General features: G+C 52.0%; 1 protein-coding gene across 2 annotated transcripts in view; it reads right to left on the minus strand.

The window, feature by feature from the left end:
* Nucleotides 1-5931: 5931 nt before the first annotated feature.
* Nucleotides 5932-20376, minus strand: part of SNX27 (sorting nexin 27) — a 61105-nt gene continuing 46660 nt past the window's right edge. Inside the window, exons 9-13 of one of the 2 annotated variants that reach the window (XM_054010580.1) lie at nucleotides 18015-18164; nucleotides 17448-17576; nucleotides 17095-17154; nucleotides 10101-10163; nucleotides 5932-6101 (exon numbers count right to left, since the gene is read on the minus strand). In XM_054010580.1, coding sequence (XP_053866555.1) covers nucleotides 6054-6101; nucleotides 10101-10163; nucleotides 17095-17154; nucleotides 17448-17576; nucleotides 18015-18164 — 450 coding nt within the window. In that variant the 3' untranslated portion in view covers nucleotides 5932-6053. The remainder of the gene's footprint in view (nucleotides 6102-10100; nucleotides 10164-17094; nucleotides 17155-17447; nucleotides 17577-18014; nucleotides 18165-20376) is intronic. The other variant, XM_054010581.1, reaches the window with a different exon arrangement.

Raw genomic sequence — 20376 nt, forward strand, 5'->3', positions numbered from 1 at the left:
CACACACACACAAAATCAGCATTTCAGGACCTATGGAAATGGAAATTTCAGTTCTTCCCCCTCAGGCCCCCAAATCCGGCACTCTGATGTGAGCAAAGGTGCTTGCTTTCTAGCTCTCTCAACAGAGAATGAGCAACATACCTAACAATGGTTAAATGTCACAGCACAGAAGTCAACTGGAAGAGGTTACGAGTTCTTAAGTTGACCTACTTCAGTCAGCAGTGAAATTTCATGTTTATGGCTCTCGCTCCATTTTTGTTTTTTACATGGGTCCCGCTGCAGAACTTACTGCTACAAACAGATTTCCAGCTTCTTTAGCTATGGAAAATTGGAGTATTGGCACAAGTCCTTCCCTAAATCCAGTGGACTGAGAGAAACCTGGCAACACAATGGCTGATTACAGAGCTACTGCCTGTGTGAAAAGGGTCATAAGGAATATGGGAGAATCTCCCCTCCCCTACATCCCACCCCTGGATTTTAGGGAATAAGTAGAAGCAAGTTAAACCTTCTCAAGGTGCACCCCAAAACTGGGGGAGAGGAGACTTGGAGCCTGAATAAATTACAGACAGGGGAGGTGTTCGGGGAATGAGAGTTAAGCATTTGGGCGGGTGGCTCCCCTTTCGGGGAACTCATGTAGTGAAAACTGCCCCCTCCTGCCCATGGAAACCAGCTCCTGTTCAATGACACAGCTAGCACATTGCACCTGATAAACCCAATAATTGGTCCTCCAGGCCCAAAGGTGGCTCCAGATCTCTGGGGCTCCCTTATTTCCTTCCCAGCAGGAGAATAGCTAGACACACTTACAACCGCACTGGATGCCAAGGGAGCTAATACTGGGGAATACAAGTTGCACAGAATCTGCATTCCTCAGATAACACTGCAGAGCACGTCTAACCTCCACTGTCCACTCCTGCTAGTCCCAAGGAAGAACCTAGCTTAGCATCCTTCAAACAGCCTTTTAGGGCTCTCTCCTCAGCCTTAGCCAGGTGCTTGGCTGTGTGCAGAGAACTGTCAGCAAAGCCAAGCCAGCCGTGCCTGCAGAGCTCTCTGGGTCCAAGCCTCCCCCTCTAACACAGATCTCTGCTGGAACGTGAAATCCTCCAGAGGCGCCCAACGCAGCGCTTATTCCTGTGACATACAAACCCGCTGAACTCCTCTGACTTGAGTCACGTGAGTAGCCGAGCCCAACGAACAGAGACCGGGGAGGGGCTCTTAACACTGCTGCTGAGATCTTTCCATCCGTTCTGATTAAAACAGAAGGAAATGTTTTGCTGATGGGACGGGGGCTCTGAGACAATCTCGTCACTCCATACACGAGAGTATTGCCCTTTGGGTAATTTATTGGGAGAGGCTAATACTGCGCACTTGGATAGTGCCGCCCAGTCAAGGGTTTCAAAGTGCTTTACACAGGCGGGTATGAGCACCTCATTCTACTGGTGGGGAAACTGAGGCACAGATGGGTAAGTGACTAGCCCAAGGTCATCCAGAATGTCAGTGGCAGAATCAGAAATAGAACCCAGGTCTCCTGACTCCCAGTCCCCTGCTCTAACCCCCTGAACAAGTTGCCTGCCTTACACACCAGTAGGGGACTCTCCAAGCTCTAAAGGGCTTCTGTGCTGGAGGAGACACACTCCAGCGAGACAGCCCATCCGCCCGCTACTGAACTGCCAGAGGGGCACACGATCCCCAGTGCCTTGACGACCTGCCCGCCTGAGCAGGACGAAAACACCTTCCTGCCATCAGAGGTTGATAGAACCACCTGGAAAGGTAACAACAGGGTCCAACCACAACAGCTGTGCCGTGTTCTGATTGGTCTCGCTCGGAGGGTGGGGGGGATATAGCAGCAGAAGGATTAACCAAGGGAAACGAGCAAGCTAGCTTATCGAGGAACGGCTGGTCCAGGGAATTTGATGAAGGGTGGGAATGGTCCTTTTGTAGGTAGCTTTTCTTATGGCCTTCCAATTCTGCTCCTAACGCCAATGACGGGCAGGAAGTTGGGTAGATAGACCCCAAACTCAACACCCCTCTCAGCCTAAACCGCAAATACTGCACTACAGGAAGATGCTTAAGGGGAGAGCGACTTTGAAAAGGCACAAGCATTTTTAACCCAACAGCACCTGTCCCGCCCCAGCCACACCCTCTGAGCAAGTTTCAAACACACACCCAAACTTTGGATTTATCTGCCCATGGCCAGTGGTTTGGGCTGCTCTATACTGTAAGTGACTCTCTGCTACAGGGAGCAACAGTTGCTATAGGACACAAAAAGCTTCTTTTAAATGAACAAAGAGAAGAATCTTGCGGCCCAAACGAGCCACTAGCAGCCTGGGATTGCAGAGGAAAAACTAATATTGCTCCCCAAACCCACTCTGCTTCTGACCAGCTTAGATCTCAAGTTGGTGTAAAAACATAATTCACTTCATGTTCCAACCAATATTTTGTGCTTCCATCACTACTTAGGTCCTACATCACATGCAATATGTTCCTGTACATAGGGCTGGAAAATAAGAAAAGCCACACTGGGTCCATCTAGCCAGTACCCTGTCTTCCGACAGCGGCCGGTGCCAGATGCTTCAGAGGGAATGAACAGGACAATTTGGAGTGATCCATCCCGTCATCCAGTCGCGGCTTCTGGCAGTTGACGGTTTAGGGACACTCAAGAGCGTGGGGTTGCATCCCTGACCATCTTGGCTAATAGCCATCAATGGCTCTATCCTCCATGAACTCATCTAATTCTTTTTTGAACCCAGTTATACTTTTGGCCTCCACCACATCCCCTGGCGACGAGTTCTACAGGCTGACTGCGCATCATGTGAAGAAATACTTCTTGTTTGTTTCAAACCCGCCGCCTATCAATTTCATTGGGTGACGCCTGGTTCTTGGAGTATGTTAAATTACATAATTCAGGGGTGTGAGGAAATTAAGCCTTGGGGCATCTAGAAGCCACAGACCAGGAAAGGAGGTGGAAAGTAAGAGGGATATTTGAAAAACTTTAAGTCTATATAGTTAAATGATAACGTTTTCACAGCTGCCCTGAATCTAGACTTCAGCTGCTTCTAAAAGCACTAACCCCCAGCCCCAACAAGTTTCTTATTTTGAGAAGCATCTAGCTTTGAGTGAGCCATGTGCATTTCAAATCCAGTTCTGATCGAGAATTCCTCACGCCGTCTACAGGGCACAAAAGCTGGTTTGCATAACCTGTTGGCCCAGATACTTAGGTTGCGTCCAGCAATACCAAATCAAAGGAGGCGGGTTTCTGTGCACCAAGGCATCCAATGGGTTAACATATTAAAGCCCCTTATACAGAGCCACCCAGCTTCCGCAGCTCAATTTGGTTTCTTTGCAGAAGGGACACGTCATAGGTTCAAGATCTAAAGTACAGAGTTCCTACTGCAGCCTTTAATTCTTTGCACTCACTCAGACAGGTGTACCTAAGCTACCTAATTCACGCCCAGAAATGAGACGTTTGTAGGCAAAAATGTAGAGACCAGCAGAACACTGGATTCTAAGTGCAAGGCCAAGGTTTCTCCTAAGCGGACGCTGCCCCCACTTCGAAATTGTGACTCGAAGGATGCTGTCTATCTTTAGAGAGCATTTCCTGGCCCGCAGTTTAAAGCAGCCTCCTGGCAGACCACACTGGCTTCATGCCATGACAGGCAGTGTCAGATCCCACATGTGGCGAGCTGGGTACCACGAGCCTCAAGGGCCGTCCTGCTTTATTAAAGAGACGGATTCTTCAAGGTAAGGATGTATCGAGTTAGAGCAAGCAGGAAGGCCTGCCCAGGCCTCAGCTTCGGGTCTTTCTTTGCAGCTTCTCAAATGCACGGGCCACAGACAACCCAGCTCAGGGGAAAGCTGCCAATTGTCCTAGACTTCTTTCTGAAGACGGTAAGCCAATTCCATTGCTCCCGTTTCCCTCTCCTCTTCCCCTCCTGTCTATACTGACTGTTCGTTCATTCCCACTCTCCTTAGCCTCTCGCCTTCAAGGTCCCCAGGCTCCCTTTGAGGTCCTTCCTGAATCAAAGGTGGGGCTGTCGGACCTCTCCCCTTGACCCACCATGGAGCTGAAAGTGCTGGGCTCTGGCCCTGCCTGCCCAGAAGGCAAGACAAGGAGAGGAGCCTCCAGTGCCACCGAGTCCCACTGCAGGGCAGTTCTGTACTGCTACCACGCCAGCTGGGCCTCTCACTCGGCAGACCAGGTCGCTGGCAAGGGCACCGTGGCCATTGGCTGGAATGGACGAGTGAAGAGTTACTACTATGATCCACAGGGACCACAGCCTAGCTCAACACGGGAAGAAGTTGCCAAAACACCAGTCGGGGCAATAAATCAACCTGAACGGCTATAAAGATGACCCGACTGCTCACTAGCAAACTAACCTCAGGTGTCCTCTAGCCTACGGCTGCCTCCTCAGGTCCTTCAACCTGCAGCTGGCTCCCTGCGTCCAGTCCTAGAACCACACACCCGGGGACGGGGGGAGGTGAAGCAGTAGGAATTCATAACAGCCTGGTTTATACAGTGCCAGAACCCCCTCCCCTGCAGAAAAGCCTTTGCACTGAAAAGCACTCGGAGAAGCTCGGCCCCACACTAAGCTCTGCTCAAGGGCAAGCAGAGGGCACATGCAGGAAAGGAGAGGAATGACCCAGGCTGTTGCTTGGCTGGCTAGAACAGTTCCAATTCTCACAGAGACGGGGCTGTTTAAAACCCGCCCCTAGCTCGGGGAAGCCACCCTGCACTGCCAGACCTCGTCTCCCCCACCCTGCCTGGGCCGACCGACTGCTAGTGAAACACAGGCGTCAGCACCACACCCAAACAATGCTGCTTCTGTCCTGGAAAGCCGCAAGGAGCAGTCAGAGCCCGTCAGGAAGATATCAGCTCTTTGGCTGCGACAGCTCTGGGCGGTCTCGCCCCGCCCCAAAGAGATCTGATCAAGTTGTGGGGAAAGCCGCAGATGGGGCCTCACTTCCCCTCCAAGCTGCACGGAGCTAATTCTGCTTTGCGGCTCTCCTTTTTGCACCTCTGCCTGAGGACCCAAGCGCCAGCACAAGGACTATGAACCATCCCAGGTCCACTTAACCCTTTAAACTATGATTGCAGTGGGCCTTACACTGAGAATAGGCCTTAATCTGGCACTTTGGCACAGAGGTGAATTTCACTCCTTAGGGCTTTGACCCAAAGTCCATTGAGGCCAATGGGAAGACTCCAACTCAAAACCCATCCTACCCATCGCTTTCAGAGTCCCATCAATTACAGCATCACACCCTGCGTGAACATTTACACCCGTGAGCAGCCCCACTGATTTTAAACGCTACCCAAGGTAAGGATGCAGGATCAGACTGTCAGTGAACAAAATCCCCTCTCGCCTTGTCCCACTAGTTCTGGAGGCAGGTGCTTTATACACTTATTAAAAAGGTTCAATGCAAAAAATGAAAAGAGAAAAAAAAAAAGAACCCAAATTAAAAGCTTGTAAACTTGTCAAGGTCCTTTGAGAGGAGAGGTATTTCCCTGTAATGTTACTTTTTTCTTTTTTTTTTTTCCATTAAAGTTAGTTTTTAAAAAAACACGATGGATTCGGAGGAAAGAGATGCGTGTAAAAACGCAAGCTTAGAAAAGGTACTGCTGCTGATATGAAATTTTAAAAGAAATATATATATGTATATACGTGTGGTATTTTGTATATATAACTTTCTTTTTTTTTTTTTACATACATACATATATATGTCTGAACAGTGCAAATGGATGGCATTTCTATTTCCAGTTGTAAAAAATATAATATAAGCACAGTCCATCTTCCAATGCAGGACCCAAGTGAAACGAAAAAAGAAAAACAGAATACCCTTGGGTGGATTTTGTCTGTTGTTGAAAAGTTTTCCCCTCTTGTTACTCTGATAAGCCTGCTGGTTTTTTCCTAGTTGCTTAATTCCATAACCATGAAATTCACAAATGGTATTGTTATTAATAATATTTAGTTTAAGGGCTTTTAATACAATAACAGAATTTTTTAAATCTTTTAAGTGTTAATTTCGGGGGGGTTTACGTTCTTCCACGACAGGAGGGGCTAAGTGGCGGCGTCTCTCTGCTGTGATCTGACCATCTGAAAGATATTCTGAAAGAGAAGAAAGGGAAATTAAAAAGATGTTACTTACAGTAAGCCTCTGGGTTTGCTCTTACAGCCTCGCTAATCATCAACCCTCTCGGGGCAAATTAGACAGAGGGCAGCCCCTTTTGCAGAGGGGGAAACTGAGGCACAGAGGGGGTGACTTGCCCCAACGTCACTTGACGAGTACATGGGAAAGCAAAGAACAGACCATTGAGTTTTAATTCCAATTCCCAGTCCCCCACTCTAAGCACTAGACCCCTCCCCATTGCTGGGTCTCACCACTAAGGGCTACCAGGATTAGAAAACCTGCCTTATAGCGAGAGACTCAAGGAGCACAATCTATTTAGCTTAATAAAAAAGAACGCTAAGGAGTGACTTGATCACCATCTATAAGTACCTACGTGGGGAACAAATATTTCCTAATGAACTCCTCAGTCTAGCAGAGACAGGTCGAACACCATCCAACGGCTGGAAGTTGAAGCGAGACACATGCGGACTGGAAATAAGGCGAACGTTTTTAACAGGGAGAGGAATGAACCTTTGGAACAATTCACCAAGAGTTGGTGACCATGTTTAAATCAAGACTTGGTATTTTTCTAACAGCTCTGCTCTAGGAATTTCTCTGTGTTCTCTGGTCTGTGTTGTACAGGGGGTCAGACTAGATGATCACAGAGGTCCCTTCTGGCCTTGCAGTCTGTGACTATGAAACCTCCTGGGGCTAGTCACATGAGGCTCCGCTAATGCTCCTCAGTGTTGACCTGCAACTCCCCCACCTGCTACATTAGTCCTGCCCCTCCCTCCCCACCACTTGTTCACCTCATTCTTCATCTACTGCCCCCCGGACCATTCCAGCTCTGCCAACGCCTCAAGCCCCACTTGCAACTTCCATTCGCCAGCCGTGTAATCCAATCCTGGGCACAGCCTGGCAGTGAAGCTAGACCGAATGAAGGCTCTGCAATCGACTGTTCACTTGTGACCCAGACAGGACTGCTGAGGGGAACGACTGGTGCTCTAACCTACCGCATGAGGCAGCCTCCCCCTCAGATCCCCAAGCCCATCATCATCCTAGGTTTGTCTGCCTAAGAACACAACAGCGTGGTGGTTGAGAGCAGGCAGATCTCGGAACACACATGCATGGATTCCTTGCCAGCGCTGGGTGCAGAAGTGATTCTGGTACCCGGAGTGCTAATCCCCAGCACCTTGGGATGCGCAGGCTGTAATGTTCTGCTCCCACTGCACTCCCTGCAGCAGCAGGGTTGATGGACGACACCAATAACCATTAGTAATTACCAGCACTGGAAGCAAGGGTTGGAGGACCAGCCTTGCAGCAGGCGGCTATAGCAAAGATCTACGCCCCCTGGGCTTGCAGCTGTAAATTAGCCCCCTTCGCCCCCCAGCAAGGATGAGGTTTCCATTCATGGAGGGAGCCTTTGCTGAAGCTGCAGTCGGGCTCATGGAAGTGGGTTATACTCCCATCTCTATAGAGGTAGAACTGCCATAGCGCTGGGTCAGCGAGTGGGCATGGGAAGCCGTGCTTTGGAGGGGAACCAGCATCTGGCCTGAAATAGGTGAACTCCCAAGAGAGGGAAGGAGAGGAATCCAGACAGACTGCACACACCTTGCACCTCTTGGAAGTAAATTCGTCCGACTTTTGAACAAGGCTTTTAAAAAGCAAAGTTCCTGGTTGTGCCGAATGGTCATTAAAGATCTCACAAGAGGGTTTTGCCCAGGGGTCCTTTGTCTCCCCTTCCCCTCCCAATCCCATGACCACTGTGCCCTGGTGCCCACTCACAGTCCCCACTCTGAGATGGCTGAATTGCTCTCTCTGCTGATTGCCTTGGGAGCCTGCAGAGGGAACAGAAGCACACGGCTTCCCTCAGTCAAGGCTGCTCCGCCCTCTCCAGAGACTCTCTCTAGTTCAATGCTTCTCACCACGGCGTTTAAGCGCCGGTCCCCCTTGTGACCGAATTAAACCACTGATCTACTCTTCCATACGGTCACAAGGGGGCACGTAACAGCCTGAACACCACATGACACTCAGGGTATGTCTCCACTGCAAAGACAAACCCTGGCGCCGAGTCTCAGAGCCCAGGTCGGTTGACTCAGGCTCACAGGGAGATAAAAAGAGCAGTATAGACGCTGGGACTGGAGCCCAGGCTCGGAGACCCTCCCCCCTTCCCAGGTTTCAGACCCCAGGCTCAAGCCAGGGCTGGAACGTCTACATTGCTATTTTTAGCCCCATAGCCTAAACCAATTGACTTGGTGCCTTAGTTTAGGACCTGCGAGCAATTAAGTGGAAGGCATCGTACACAAATGCAAGAACATCTGGAATCTCAGCAAGGGGAATTATCTAGAGCCGAGTTCTCCAGAGCATTGCCGGCAAAGGGGCATTGCAGGCAAAGGGAAACACTGTAAACAATTTGTACAGGCCAATAGATCGATTACGGAAGTTCCATGCTGCTCATTGTGTCCCCCCTACCCCTGCACATACGGAATAGACCACAGCAGTCTGCAGAGACTTCACTTGACAAGATTTCTGGCACACAGAGATGCAAGTCAACAGCACGGGCCTATGCAGAACCAGACGCTGCAGCCAAACACAGCTGGAGGGGAGGGACAGAGTCGAGTGCGTACAGAGATACTGCAAGTGGCCTTTACTTCAGCAGTATAAATGGCTGGGCTCTCACTCGGAGGGAGGAGCACAAGGTAACTAGATAGGAACTGGCGCTCACTGGTGAGCCCTCAACTCAACTCATCCACCCTCCTTTATAACACGGACTAACGAATCCTCGTGTGCATTTAGGGCAGCAACGGGGAGATGAGGAGTCAAAGATTGCCCTGCAGGAGCCTTTGGCACAGCTGAAAGGCTGGAGACTGCAGCACAGCCAGAGATTAAAGTGGGGCAGAAAACGGGCGGGAGGTCCTCAGGAAACCAAAGGCCTCAGCTCTCGCAACACGATGGGACGAGTGTCGGGTTTGGCTCACGGGTAGTGTGGGTCACGTACACTCGGACTGCATATTAAGGTGTGGGCAGCAGAACAAAACCCTCAAATTACGTCTGCCCTACAGAACCTACTCCAGCATAGCGCCTAGCAGAGACACAGGGTATGCCGACAAAGGTATAGGATCAGCTCTGCAAATGACATTAGCTATGTTGACGGGAGCACTTCTCTGTTGGTGTAGTTGTGTCTACACTGAGGGTTTGGTCAGCATAGCTGTGTGGCATGGGGGTGTGGCTTTTCACAGCCCAGACTGACCCAGCTACGCCAGCCTGCATTCTAAGCATAGATTAGGCTAAAGATAGAAAACCCCAGTCAGGCAATGGAAACTTCCTGGGTGCATCCGAAGGCAAAATTTGAGGCTAAAGGTTTAAATCTCTCTGTAGAACCAGTGAGAAATGCTTACTGCTTAGCAGATAAAAGCAGGGCGGCTTTGCTTAAATGATTCAGCTACACAAGATGGTTTCCCTCCCCACTATTCAATTAACCCCTTGATTACGGAGATGGAAAAGAGATCAGGACCTGCCAATCAAGTGGTACCAGGACGCCCCTCCAGTACTACCGTGGGAAAAGTTGGCATGCAGCTTCCGGGTTTAGTCTTTGGTCCTTTAAAGAAACTGAAAAGTAAAAAAGATGCGTGTCCCCTTTACTGCTCCTTTCTGACCCCCTTTCCCTCTCATCTGGGAGTGGAGAGAGCTTCACAGGTAAAGTCTCATTCCAGGTTCTCCAAAAATTGCCCATGTCCAGGACCTGTCAGGACTAAATATATCCAGTGTAAGGAAACAAAGAACATTTCTTAAGGCGGCATGGCAATCTCTCCCCAGCATGCAGCCACAGGAAATATTTTGCTTTGCAAGTTTCCTTTAAGGACGAGCTGCCACTGTTCTGAACGCTTCTACACTAGCAGGAATTGGCATGGAGAAGCAGGAAGTAAACAGTAGGTCCGCAGTACAGCAATCAGACCGGCTCAGAGAGCCCAGATGCTGTTTGCTTTCACCCCAGTTACCTTGCTGCACATATTGTCTTTACTGAAGTTCTTGTTATCCTTGTCTGTCGCTTCCTCCTCCACCTTGACGAGAAAAAAGAATATAAAAGGATATAAATAAAAACTGATGGAGGGGGACTAAATATCTATTTCTATGGCACTGGTGTATTTAGGGTGAATTTAGGGATGGGATTTTGGAGGCTCCAATAAGCACCCCGGAGCACCAGGCAATGAATTTCAACTGTCTACTATTCTTTCTGTTAGGAACTGACTAAGCCAGGATCAGACCTATGTGCACAACACACGCTCAGCCCTGCTCGGATACGAGTGCAGAAAGAGATGCCCACGTTTGGACTTAGCCCCTGGAGCAGATCAATATCTCCCAAGCAGGGGACAGTAACGTGAGGGGCCCAGTGCCAACCTGAAGAACACGGATAGCTCTAGAAATCTGTATACACTGACCAAAGTGCCTCTTCTCCCCCTCACTGCGTAACCATAGTGCCCAGCTGTTGCATGTGATAAAGAGCCAAAAATCCTGCCAGCCACCATAGCGAATGCTGCCCCCTAGGAAATCCAGCAGTGCACCTGGCAACGGCATGGTTATGTACAGATGAGAGCTATCCAGACTGCCGGAGCATATTCACATACCAGCCTCAGATCTCTGGGGTATAGGAGCCTACACAAATATCAGCGCATCAGTCCTTACAGAAATACACGTCTGCTCCAGGCCCATCTGATGCTACAGGCAACTTGTGTTCAGAGATGGCTGTTGCAGATTGTGGGGGAGTTAGGGCCCTGCACCCCTCTTCCCGAGATTCACTGCGACTCTCAACCAGCCAGTAAAGCAGAAGGTTTATTTAAGGACAGGAACACAGTCTCAAGCAGAGCGTGTAGGTACGACCAGACCCCCTCAATTAGGTCCCTCGGGGAGGTTCAGGGAGCTTAGACCCCAGCTTGGGGTTCCCTGCGTTGCACCACCCAGCCCAAAACGAAACTAAACTCCCAGCCCCTCCCGCTGCTCCTCTCCTTTGTTCAGTCTCCCGGGCAGAAGGTGTTAATTCTCCCCACCCCCGTTCCTGGCTCAGGTTACAGCTCAGGTAGCTTCCTTCAAGGGAAGTCCCACATCCCCACTGCAACCCCCCTGCAACATTCCCAGGTCAAATCTGCCCTGCTCCCTGCTCCGTCACATCTCTCCCCCCTTCGAGACTGAACTGAGCGGGGTCACTCTGACCAGTGACCTGGGGAAGTTCAGGGCTCCCTCTCCGGGACAATGCGTCCGCTATCAGGTTGTCACGTCCCTTCACATGGACCACGTCCATGTCATAATCCTGCAGGAGCAGGCTCCATCTCAGGAGCTTGGCGTTGGCTCCTTTCATCTAGTGCAGCCAGGTCAGGGGAGAGTGGTCGGTGTGCACGGTGAAGTGACGCCCAAAGAGATATGGCTCTAGTTTCTTGAGGGCCCACACCATGGCCAGGCATTCCTTCTCGATGGCCGCGTAGTTCTGCTCCCGGGGTAGCAACTTCTTGCTCAGGTACACGATGGGGTGTCTCTCCCCCTTTTCATCCTCCTGCATTAACACCGCCCCCAGTCCTGTGTCTGAGGCGTCGGTGAACACCATAAAGGGCTTGTCAAAGTCTGGGTTTGCCAGAACTGGGCCACTGACCAGAGCCTCCTTCAGCGCCCGGAGAGCCTCCTGGCACTCCTCGGTCCAGACCACTTTGTCTGGCTTCCCCTTCTTGCACAGCTCAGTGATGGGGGCGGCTATGGCGCTAAAGTGGGGCACGAACCTCCGATAGTACCCCGCCATCCCAATAAAGGCTTGGACCTGCTTTTTGGTTTGAGGAGCGGGCCAGTCTCTGATCACCTCCACTTTGGCTGGTTCCGGCTTTAGGCAGCCGCTTCCCACCCGGTGGCCTAGGTAGGATACCTCAGCCATCCCCACCTTGCACTTCTCCGGTTTTACGGTCAGCCCAGCCTTCTGGAGTCGGTCCAGCACTTGTCTAACCTGGGATATGTGGTCCTCCCAGGTCTGGCTAAAGACACAGATGTCATCGATATACGCCACGGCAAAACTCTCCATCCCCCTCAGTAGCTGATCCACCAGGCGCTGGAAGGTGGCCGGCGCTCCCTTGAGGCCGAAGGGCAGGGTCAGGAACTCATAGAGCCCCAGAGGGGTGACAAAGGCCGATTTCAGCCTGGCATCTGCATCCAGTGGCACTTGCCAATAGCCCTTTGTAAGATCCATGGTGGTAAGGTACCGAGCACCTCCCAGCTTGTCTAGGAGCTCGTCCGGCCTGGGCATGGGGTAGGCATCGGCTACAGTGATGGCATTGAGCTTCCGATAGTCCACACAGAACCGGATCGACCCGTCCTTTTTGGGGACCAGCACCACCGGCGAGGCCCAAGGGCTGGAAGACGGCTGGATCACCCCCAAAGCCAGCATGTCATTGACCTCTCTTTCCAGGTCCTGAGCAGTTTTCCCTGTGGCTCGGAAGGGGGAGCATTTTATAGGCGGGTGCGATCCTGTCTGCACCCGGTGGACAGTCAGATTAGTGCGTCCAGGCTGGTTGGAAAACAGCTGTTGGTACAGATGCAGCACCCCTCCGATCTCAGCTCGCTGGGCAGGGGTTAGCCGATCAGAGAGGGGAATTGCTTCCAGGGGGAAGCCAACTCTTGTCCCAGGGAATAGATCTACTAAAGGGTCATCTCCCTGCCCCTCCCACTGTCCACACACGGCCAACACCATATTCCCCCTGTCATAATATGGCTTCATCATATTCACATGGTACACCCGGTGGTGGTGTGCCCGGTTCGACAGCTCCACCACATAGTTTACCTCGTTTAGTTGCTTGACAACCTTGAAGGGCCCTTCCCAGGCGGCCTGGAGTTTGTTTTTCCTCACGGGGATGAGGACCATCACCTGATCCCCAGTGGCGAAGGCGCGGGCCCGTGCTGTGCGGTCATACCAGACCTTCTGCTTCCTCTGGGCTCTGGCCAGATTCTCCCTGGCCAGGCCCATGAGCTCGGCAAGTCGTTCCCGGAAGGTCAGGACATACTCCACCACCGACTCTCCGTCAGGAGTGGCCTTCCCCTCCCATTCGTCTCTCATCAGGTCCAGGGGCCCCCTTACCCGCCTTCCATATAGCAGTTCGAAAGGCGAAAACCCGGTAGACTCCTGGGGTACCTCCCTGTACGCAAACAGCAGGTGAGGTAAGTACTTGTCCCAGTCCTGCGGGTGCTGATTCATAAATGTTTTCAGCATCATTTTTAGCGTCCCATTGAACCTCTCCACCAGCCCGTTGGATTGGGGGTGATATGCTGAGGCCCAGTTGTGCCGGACCCCACATCTCTCCCACAAGCACCGGAGTAGGGCCGACATGAAGTTGGACCCTTGGTCCGTCAAGACTTCCTTGGGGAACCCCACTCGGATGAAAATGGTCAGCAGCGCATCCGCCACAGTGTCTGCTTCAATGGACGATAAGGGCACTGCCTCGGGGTAGCGGGTGGCGAAATCTACCACCACCAGGATGTATTTCTTCCCAGACCGGGTCGTCTTGCTGAGAGGTCCCACTATGTCCATGGCCACCTTCTGGAAAGGCTCCTCTATGATGGGCAAAGGTCTCAATGCTGCCTTCCCCTTGTCCCGGGCCTCTACCAAGTTAACCCGGTGCGGGTTCGGTCTGCTCAGTCTGTCCTTGAGCTTGGGGCACTGGGCCCGAACGTGGCCTCTTCGGCCGCAGTAATAGCAGCTCAGGTCCCGTGGGTCCCCTCGCGGTTGTCCCTGATGCTGGGCATTCCCCGTGGGAGGGGATTCCCCATATTCCCCCTTTGGGAGGTCCCAGGGTGACTCTCTCTCTGCATCGCGGCGGGCCTGTTCCTTTGGGGCTCCTCCCTGCCACCCCCTGACCGGCTCTTTACAAACTCATCAGCCAGCTGCCCGGCGTGTCGCGGGTTCTCTGGCTTTCTGTCCACCAACCACAGCCTCAGGTCGGATGGGCACCGCTCATACAGTTGCTCCAGTACCAGCAGTTTAATCAGGTCCTCCTTCGTCTGGGCCCCACCAGCCCACTTGCTGGCGTATCTTTCCATGCGGACGGCTAGTTGCAGATATGCGATCTCAGGGGTTTTATCTTGACTCCGGAACCTTTCCCGGTACATCTCAGGAGTCAGCCCAAACTCACGTAGCAGGGCCTTTTTGAATAGTTCGTAGTCCCCTTTCTCTGCCTCTCCCAGTTGGCGGTACAATGCCACGGCTTTGGGGTCCAGTAAGGGGGTAAGGACCCGGAGTCTGTCCGCGGGATCAACCCGGTGCAGCTCGCAGGCCGTCTCAAAGGCCTCCAGGAAGTCATCCATGTCCTCCCCCTCCTTGTATGGGGCCATGATGCACTTATCAAAGCTCCGTGCAGTCCTGGGTCCCCCCTCACTCACCGCAGCCGGGGGTTCGCTGCCCTTCAATCTCGCCAGTTCCAGGTCATGCTGACGCTGTCTCTCATTCTCCTGTCTCTGTCTCTCTTCACGCTGATGCTGTCTCTCATTCTCCTGTCTCTGTCTCTCATTCTCCTCCCATTCATGCTGTCTCTGTCGTTCACGATCCTCCAGCTCTCAGTTTTAGCTCTTTCTCCCATTCCAGCCAATTCCGCTCCACGGATGCCGAACGTCGCCGGGAGGATCCTCTGCTGGCCGGGGGGGTCACGGCGCCTTCGGTATTTGCTGGGCTCCTCCCCACCCTTCCCCTAGGCATAGGAAGGAGGGGTCTCGGGAAGCCCTCAGCAGCCGGCTGACCACTCCCAGCTGGGACAGACACTGGTGCCTGCGCTGCATTTGCCAGGCTGCTTCCCTGAGACACAGGGATCAGTTCATTCGCGCGATCTTCCGCCTCCAGCTGGGCAATGAGCTGTTCTTTGGTGAGCCTCCCAATGCGCAGCCGCCTCTGCTTGCACAGCTCCACCAGGTCGCTCTTAAGCCGCTTGGCATACATCTTCCTGCTGGCCACTCACCGGCCTGTGTGCTCACAGCTCCCCACAGTTCCCAGGGAGACCCCTAGTGTGCCAGCCCTTCTCGAGGTCACCGCCTCTCTGCCAGGGTCGAGCTGCAGACTCCTCCGCCCCTGGGACCACTCGCTGCGATCCCCCCGGGGGACCCTGTTACTGCAAAAGTCCTTCTCGCTGGTCACACACTCCCAGGGGTAATAACCGTCTCTCTCTCACTCTTCAGCACGCCTGGTCCCCGTCAATCCCCCTTCGTTTTACTGCTCCCCAGCCACTTACTGCAGGAAGCGCCGTCCACGGGGTGCAGTAGATCCCGCCGCTGCCACCAGTTGTTGCAGATTGTGGGGGAGTTAGGGCCCTGCACCCCTCTTCCCGAGATTCACTGCGACTCTCAACCAGCCAGTAAAGCAGAAGGTTTATTTAAGGACAGGAACACAGTCTCAAGCAGAGCGTGTAGGTACGACCAGACCCCCTCAATTAGGTCCCTCTGGGAGGTTCAGGGAGCTTAGACCCCAGCTTGGGGTTCCCTGCGTTGCACCACCCAGCCCAAAACGAAACTAAACTCCCAGCCCCTCCCGCTGCTCCTCTCCTTTGTTCAGTCTCCCGGGCAGAAGGTGTTAATTCTCCCCACCCCCGTTCCTGGCTCAGGTTACAGCTCAGGTAGCTTCCTTCAAGGGAAGTCCCACATCCCCACTGCAACCCCCCTGCAACATTCCCAGGTCAAATCTGCCCTGCTCCCTGCTCCGTCACAATGGCACCCAACAGTGTTCTAATAAGCAAAGCTAGTCACTTCTGGAGTCTGCCTGCTTCAGGATCAAGAGACGATAGAAGTGACCGAGTTGATCCTCAGCGGTAATGGGTTGAGCAGAGGAACTTTGAAGCACAGAACAGACTAATGGCCCATTTAGTGCAGTATCCTGCCTCCCGCAGTTGCTTGTATCCAGTTGCTTACGTACTGGGATGATTGAGAATCACTGAGACAACAGAGCAGCACAAGTTTTCCAATAGACACCTTGTGGTGATTCAAGACACTACACGGGATGATGGCCCAGCACATTGCTAGTATCAGACCTCAACATCCTAAGCAGACTAACTCTGCATCATCTCCTCTGAGCCAACTCCCTGGGGGGCAGGTTGCCAGCTACCGTCTTCTGCCATCTGCCTGCTACACTGCAGTTCGCTGTAACAGGAAGCCGTACCAAGGGGACACAGAGCAGTCACATGGGGATAGGGAGACTCTGGCAGGTGGATGAGGGGTGGCCAAACATCTCCTCTAAGGACCAGGAGAGGATGGAGAGGTGCATGCAGTAGAAGCAGAAAACAATGAATACAAACAAGTGAACAAGCAACAGGTGGAGTGGGCTTATTTGCTAAGGTCTCCTTGGCTTGGAAGACTCCCAGCCAGAGTCGCACCTAAACATTGAATAATTTACCAAGAGGACGTCATGACTGACCGATTCTGAGCAGTCAACCGGGACTGGGATGCTGGGCATAATTTAAAAAAATACTTTGCACTTTTACAGAGCCTTCTCCTGCAGGATCTCAAAGTACTTGATGAACAATTAAGTAGTCCTCATAACCCTCTCTCCTTTTAACAGATCAGGAGACTCAGGCAAGGGAGTGGCTTGCCCAAGGTGTCACAGCCAGAGACTTGCAGAGGCAGGGGTTTGATTACCGCATGTCACACACGCACAGCACCTCCTCTTCAAAAGGATATATGCTATGCAAAAGACGAGACCATCAGGCCCCAGGAGTCCTGACACCCAGCTCCCTGTTCTAGTCACTCGCCAACACTCCCATCCAACAGCTGCAGATAAAACCCAGGAGTGACTGCCAGGTTCCTGCTCCCAGAGCTGGGAATAGAACCCAGGAGTCCCCACTATCAGCCCTCCGCACTACACAACCCTCCCCTCCTGGTTTGGACAGTAAGCTGATATTGCGAACCAGTACGAAAGCTTGCCAGGAAAGGGTTACTGTCAACTCACAAAACGTACTAAGCGATTTCTGTGCAGTTTCAGGATCTTACCTCCTTCCTCCACTTGAGCTCACAGAACACCCGCTCGAAGCACTCGTGCATGTAGTTGAACTGCAAAGATAAAGCAGCCTTCTCTCAGGTTGACGTAAAGCGCAGCACCAATGACAGCCGTCCATTAGAGAGCAGGGCGGGACTCAGAAGCTGTACACTCAGGGGAAGGCAGAGGTACCAGCTCTACCCAGCAAGAACTTACTGTATCTCTGGCTCCTCCTAGTGGCTGTCTGATTACGCAGCGCAATCTTCTCTCACGCCAAGAGATCAGGGCAAAGAGAATTTTACACCAGTTTCTAAAAACTGGGCAAGTCCCTCTCCTTAGTGCATTTGCAGTTAACAAGGTCACTTACATATGGGGTGAAGATTTTAACCCATCGAGGTTTCTTCTCTCCTCGTGCGTATTCAAAACAGAATGCCATTCCCTCTTCGTCTGTGTCCCACCGCTGCATCTCGTCCCACTCAAATGCTATTACCTGGTTCTAAACAGAAGAAGAGATCGGGCTCCAGAGCAGGCCATGGTCCAGTTGGTAGGGTCTTGGCCAAGGCCGAGTCAGGAGGCAAGGTAGCTCCTGAAATGCTATAGGGCAGATCTGAACCGGGGCAGGGCAGAGGGCAGGGGAAGAGATGGAAAAAAACAAGGGAGTCCCAGGAATGCTGCAGAATGGTGCGCAGGGGAAGTGGGGAGGTTCTGCTAACGCTGCAGAGCTTGCTATGGGAATCCAACATAGCAGCAATCTCTGTAATCACACAGCAGTGCATTTACCACCGTTTTCACAGCCACCTCCTCCTGCTCTCAACTTTACTCTTCCAGCAGCTGCAACACCCCAGGAATGGGGAACCAGTATTCTGCCTCTTCCTGCAGCAAAGCTGAACTTACTCAGACCCAGGAAGCCCTGCCATGCCCTTGAGTAGTTTACCTCTAGCTGACCCTCCTCTGTGCAGGCGTGGAGTTTAAAGTGCTTGATGCTGATGGCTGTGATCACATGACCCTTTCGCCGGGAGTCACAGGAGCAGTGGGGGAAGATGATCTCATTGTAACCCTCACATGTCCGCAGCATGTTTAAATACTGGAGAAAAGCAAGAAAGGGATGTGTTGGCAGCAACAATTCCCCCATCACCCCAACCCTCTGCAATCCCCTCAGTGTCCAGCAGCCCCTCACTGCAATCCCAGCTGGGAGACACATCCCTGCTCTTAACCATATGCATACCACCACGTTCAGTCCACTGCCAGCCTCGAGCACCGACTAATTCCATAAATGCTTTATAAAAAGCTGGCTCGGCTGGTATCACTAGATACCATGGCTCTGAGCATCCTGGAAATCCTCGGGATATTTTTTTTTTAAACAAATGATCAAGCCCTCAGTCTGAGCTCACCCTGAGTGTGGATCTCATTAAAACCATCGTCATTTAGCGCAAATTGCTGCTTACGCTGTCAGGTTCCCAAAAATCGCTTGCTGAGTTTTACCTGACTCTGTCATCCGTCAGGGATGACTAGAGTCATACAGAGCTTAAAACCAACATACTGTGTGCAAGTATTGCTGAAGGCCTGGAACCAACTCAAAACAGAAACCAGGGACTTGGGGCCTAGAATGGGAGGGAGGGAAAAGTTACAACAGGGTGAATTGAGGCCAGGGCATTAGCCTGGACTTTCAGACCTAATGCTGAATCTCCTAGTCATGGGCTCAAAAATCACATCGTTTAAGACACCGTCAAGTAGATTCAGGCTCGCCAGCCAAGGTTTGCGTTAAAGGATTTTAACAAAAACTATTATGGAAATATTTACAAGGGACTTCTTCTGTTATTTAAATTAACGCTTTTTAAAAAGTGTAATAATTCGCTTGCAGTGCTGGGAACCCAAACAAAGCAGCCTTGAGACAGAATGGGAAACTGACCTAGCGAATTTCAATGAAAGCTCAGGGAGATGCAAGCAGTAATCAGTTAGATTTCAGAGCATCAATTACATGTTAAATAGCCCTTCTGAACTTCAAAGCACTTTCTAAACACAGCACCTCACTGAGGCCAGGTTTACACTTAAAACTTTTGCAGTATAAAAATACTGGTTAGAGGAGCAATTATTTTTATCCTGGCCAAAGCCCTAGCGTATATGTAGCTATAGCAGGAGGGAAAAGTGCTTTTACTGGTCTCAGTTATTTTGTTCAGGAAACTGGTATAAACCTGCATAGCTGCATCCACTGGGGGGCTGCCAGTATAGCTATGCCAGCTCACTTTTTCTAGTGTAGACTAGGTTATAGTGTAAGTTGTCACATCCCCATTTTACAGATGGGGAAAACAAAGAAAGTTTCAAGTGACTTCGCCAAGGGCACAGAGGGAGTCAGTGACGAAGCTGGGAAAAGAACCCAGTAGTCCTGTATTCCAAATATGAACCTTAATTTCTCCCCCTAGCTTTATGATTTAAAGTGTTTTATTTAAGGTTTTGGGGACAAGAGCCATGTCTTCCAGTGAGTTTGAACAGCTCCTTGCACAAGATTGCTCCAACCACAACTGGGACCTGTAGACTCTATTGCAAAAGGAAGTTATTAGCACAGGTGAAGAGTTCCAATTATATTACCTTGACCTTGGCCCTTTAACGCTATTTATGATGTTTGCAGTAGTTGAAAAGCCAGTGATGAACCAGCCGGTAAAGGAATGAAGGGGCTCCAGGCTTACTGGAGTGTCTCTCCAGCTCAGCGGTGAAGCAGGCAGGGGGAGGGGGATGTTTAGTATTCGCTGTGGTAAGCAAATACACGGATTAGGGAGTGATTAGAATGCAACTCTTGGCTTAAGGCACCACAGCCTCTCAGGTGACCTGGAGCTCCACACAGAGACTTTCAAGATCCTCCTGCAATGATCTGTGATAGCTGTTACCGGCAAAAAGGGTCAACAGGGCTCCCACTAGTACGAGCATGGGCGGCGGGTGGAATCCCTCTCTGGGGAGGCTATCCCCCAGTCTGCCCCTTCTGCCCATGCCCTCCCCACGGCCTGAGCCCCGAGACCCCCTGCCCCCTCCCGGTTGCAGGAGCCCCGAGCCTTGCCCCGCCCAGAGGAGCTCCAGGCTGGCCGAAGCCCTGAGCCTCCCCATCCCTCTCCAACCGCCCGGAGGAGCTCCGGGCCAGCCGCAGCCCAGAACGCTCCCCCACAGCCACCCAGAGGAGCCCCTGCTGGGCTGGCTGAAGCCCCGAGGCTCCCCCTCCCCCCGCCCGGAGGAGCCCCGAGCCAGCCGCAGCCTGGAAGGCCCCCTCTCCCCGAGCGTAGGAGCCCCGGCTGGGGCAGCCGAAGCCC

The sequence above is a fragment of the Malaclemys terrapin genome, chromosome 21 (assembly GCF_027887155.1).
Source record: "Malaclemys terrapin pileata isolate rMalTer1 chromosome 21, rMalTer1.hap1, whole genome shotgun sequence".
Taxonomy (NCBI): Eukaryota; Metazoa; Chordata; order Testudines; family Emydidae; genus Malaclemys; species Malaclemys terrapin.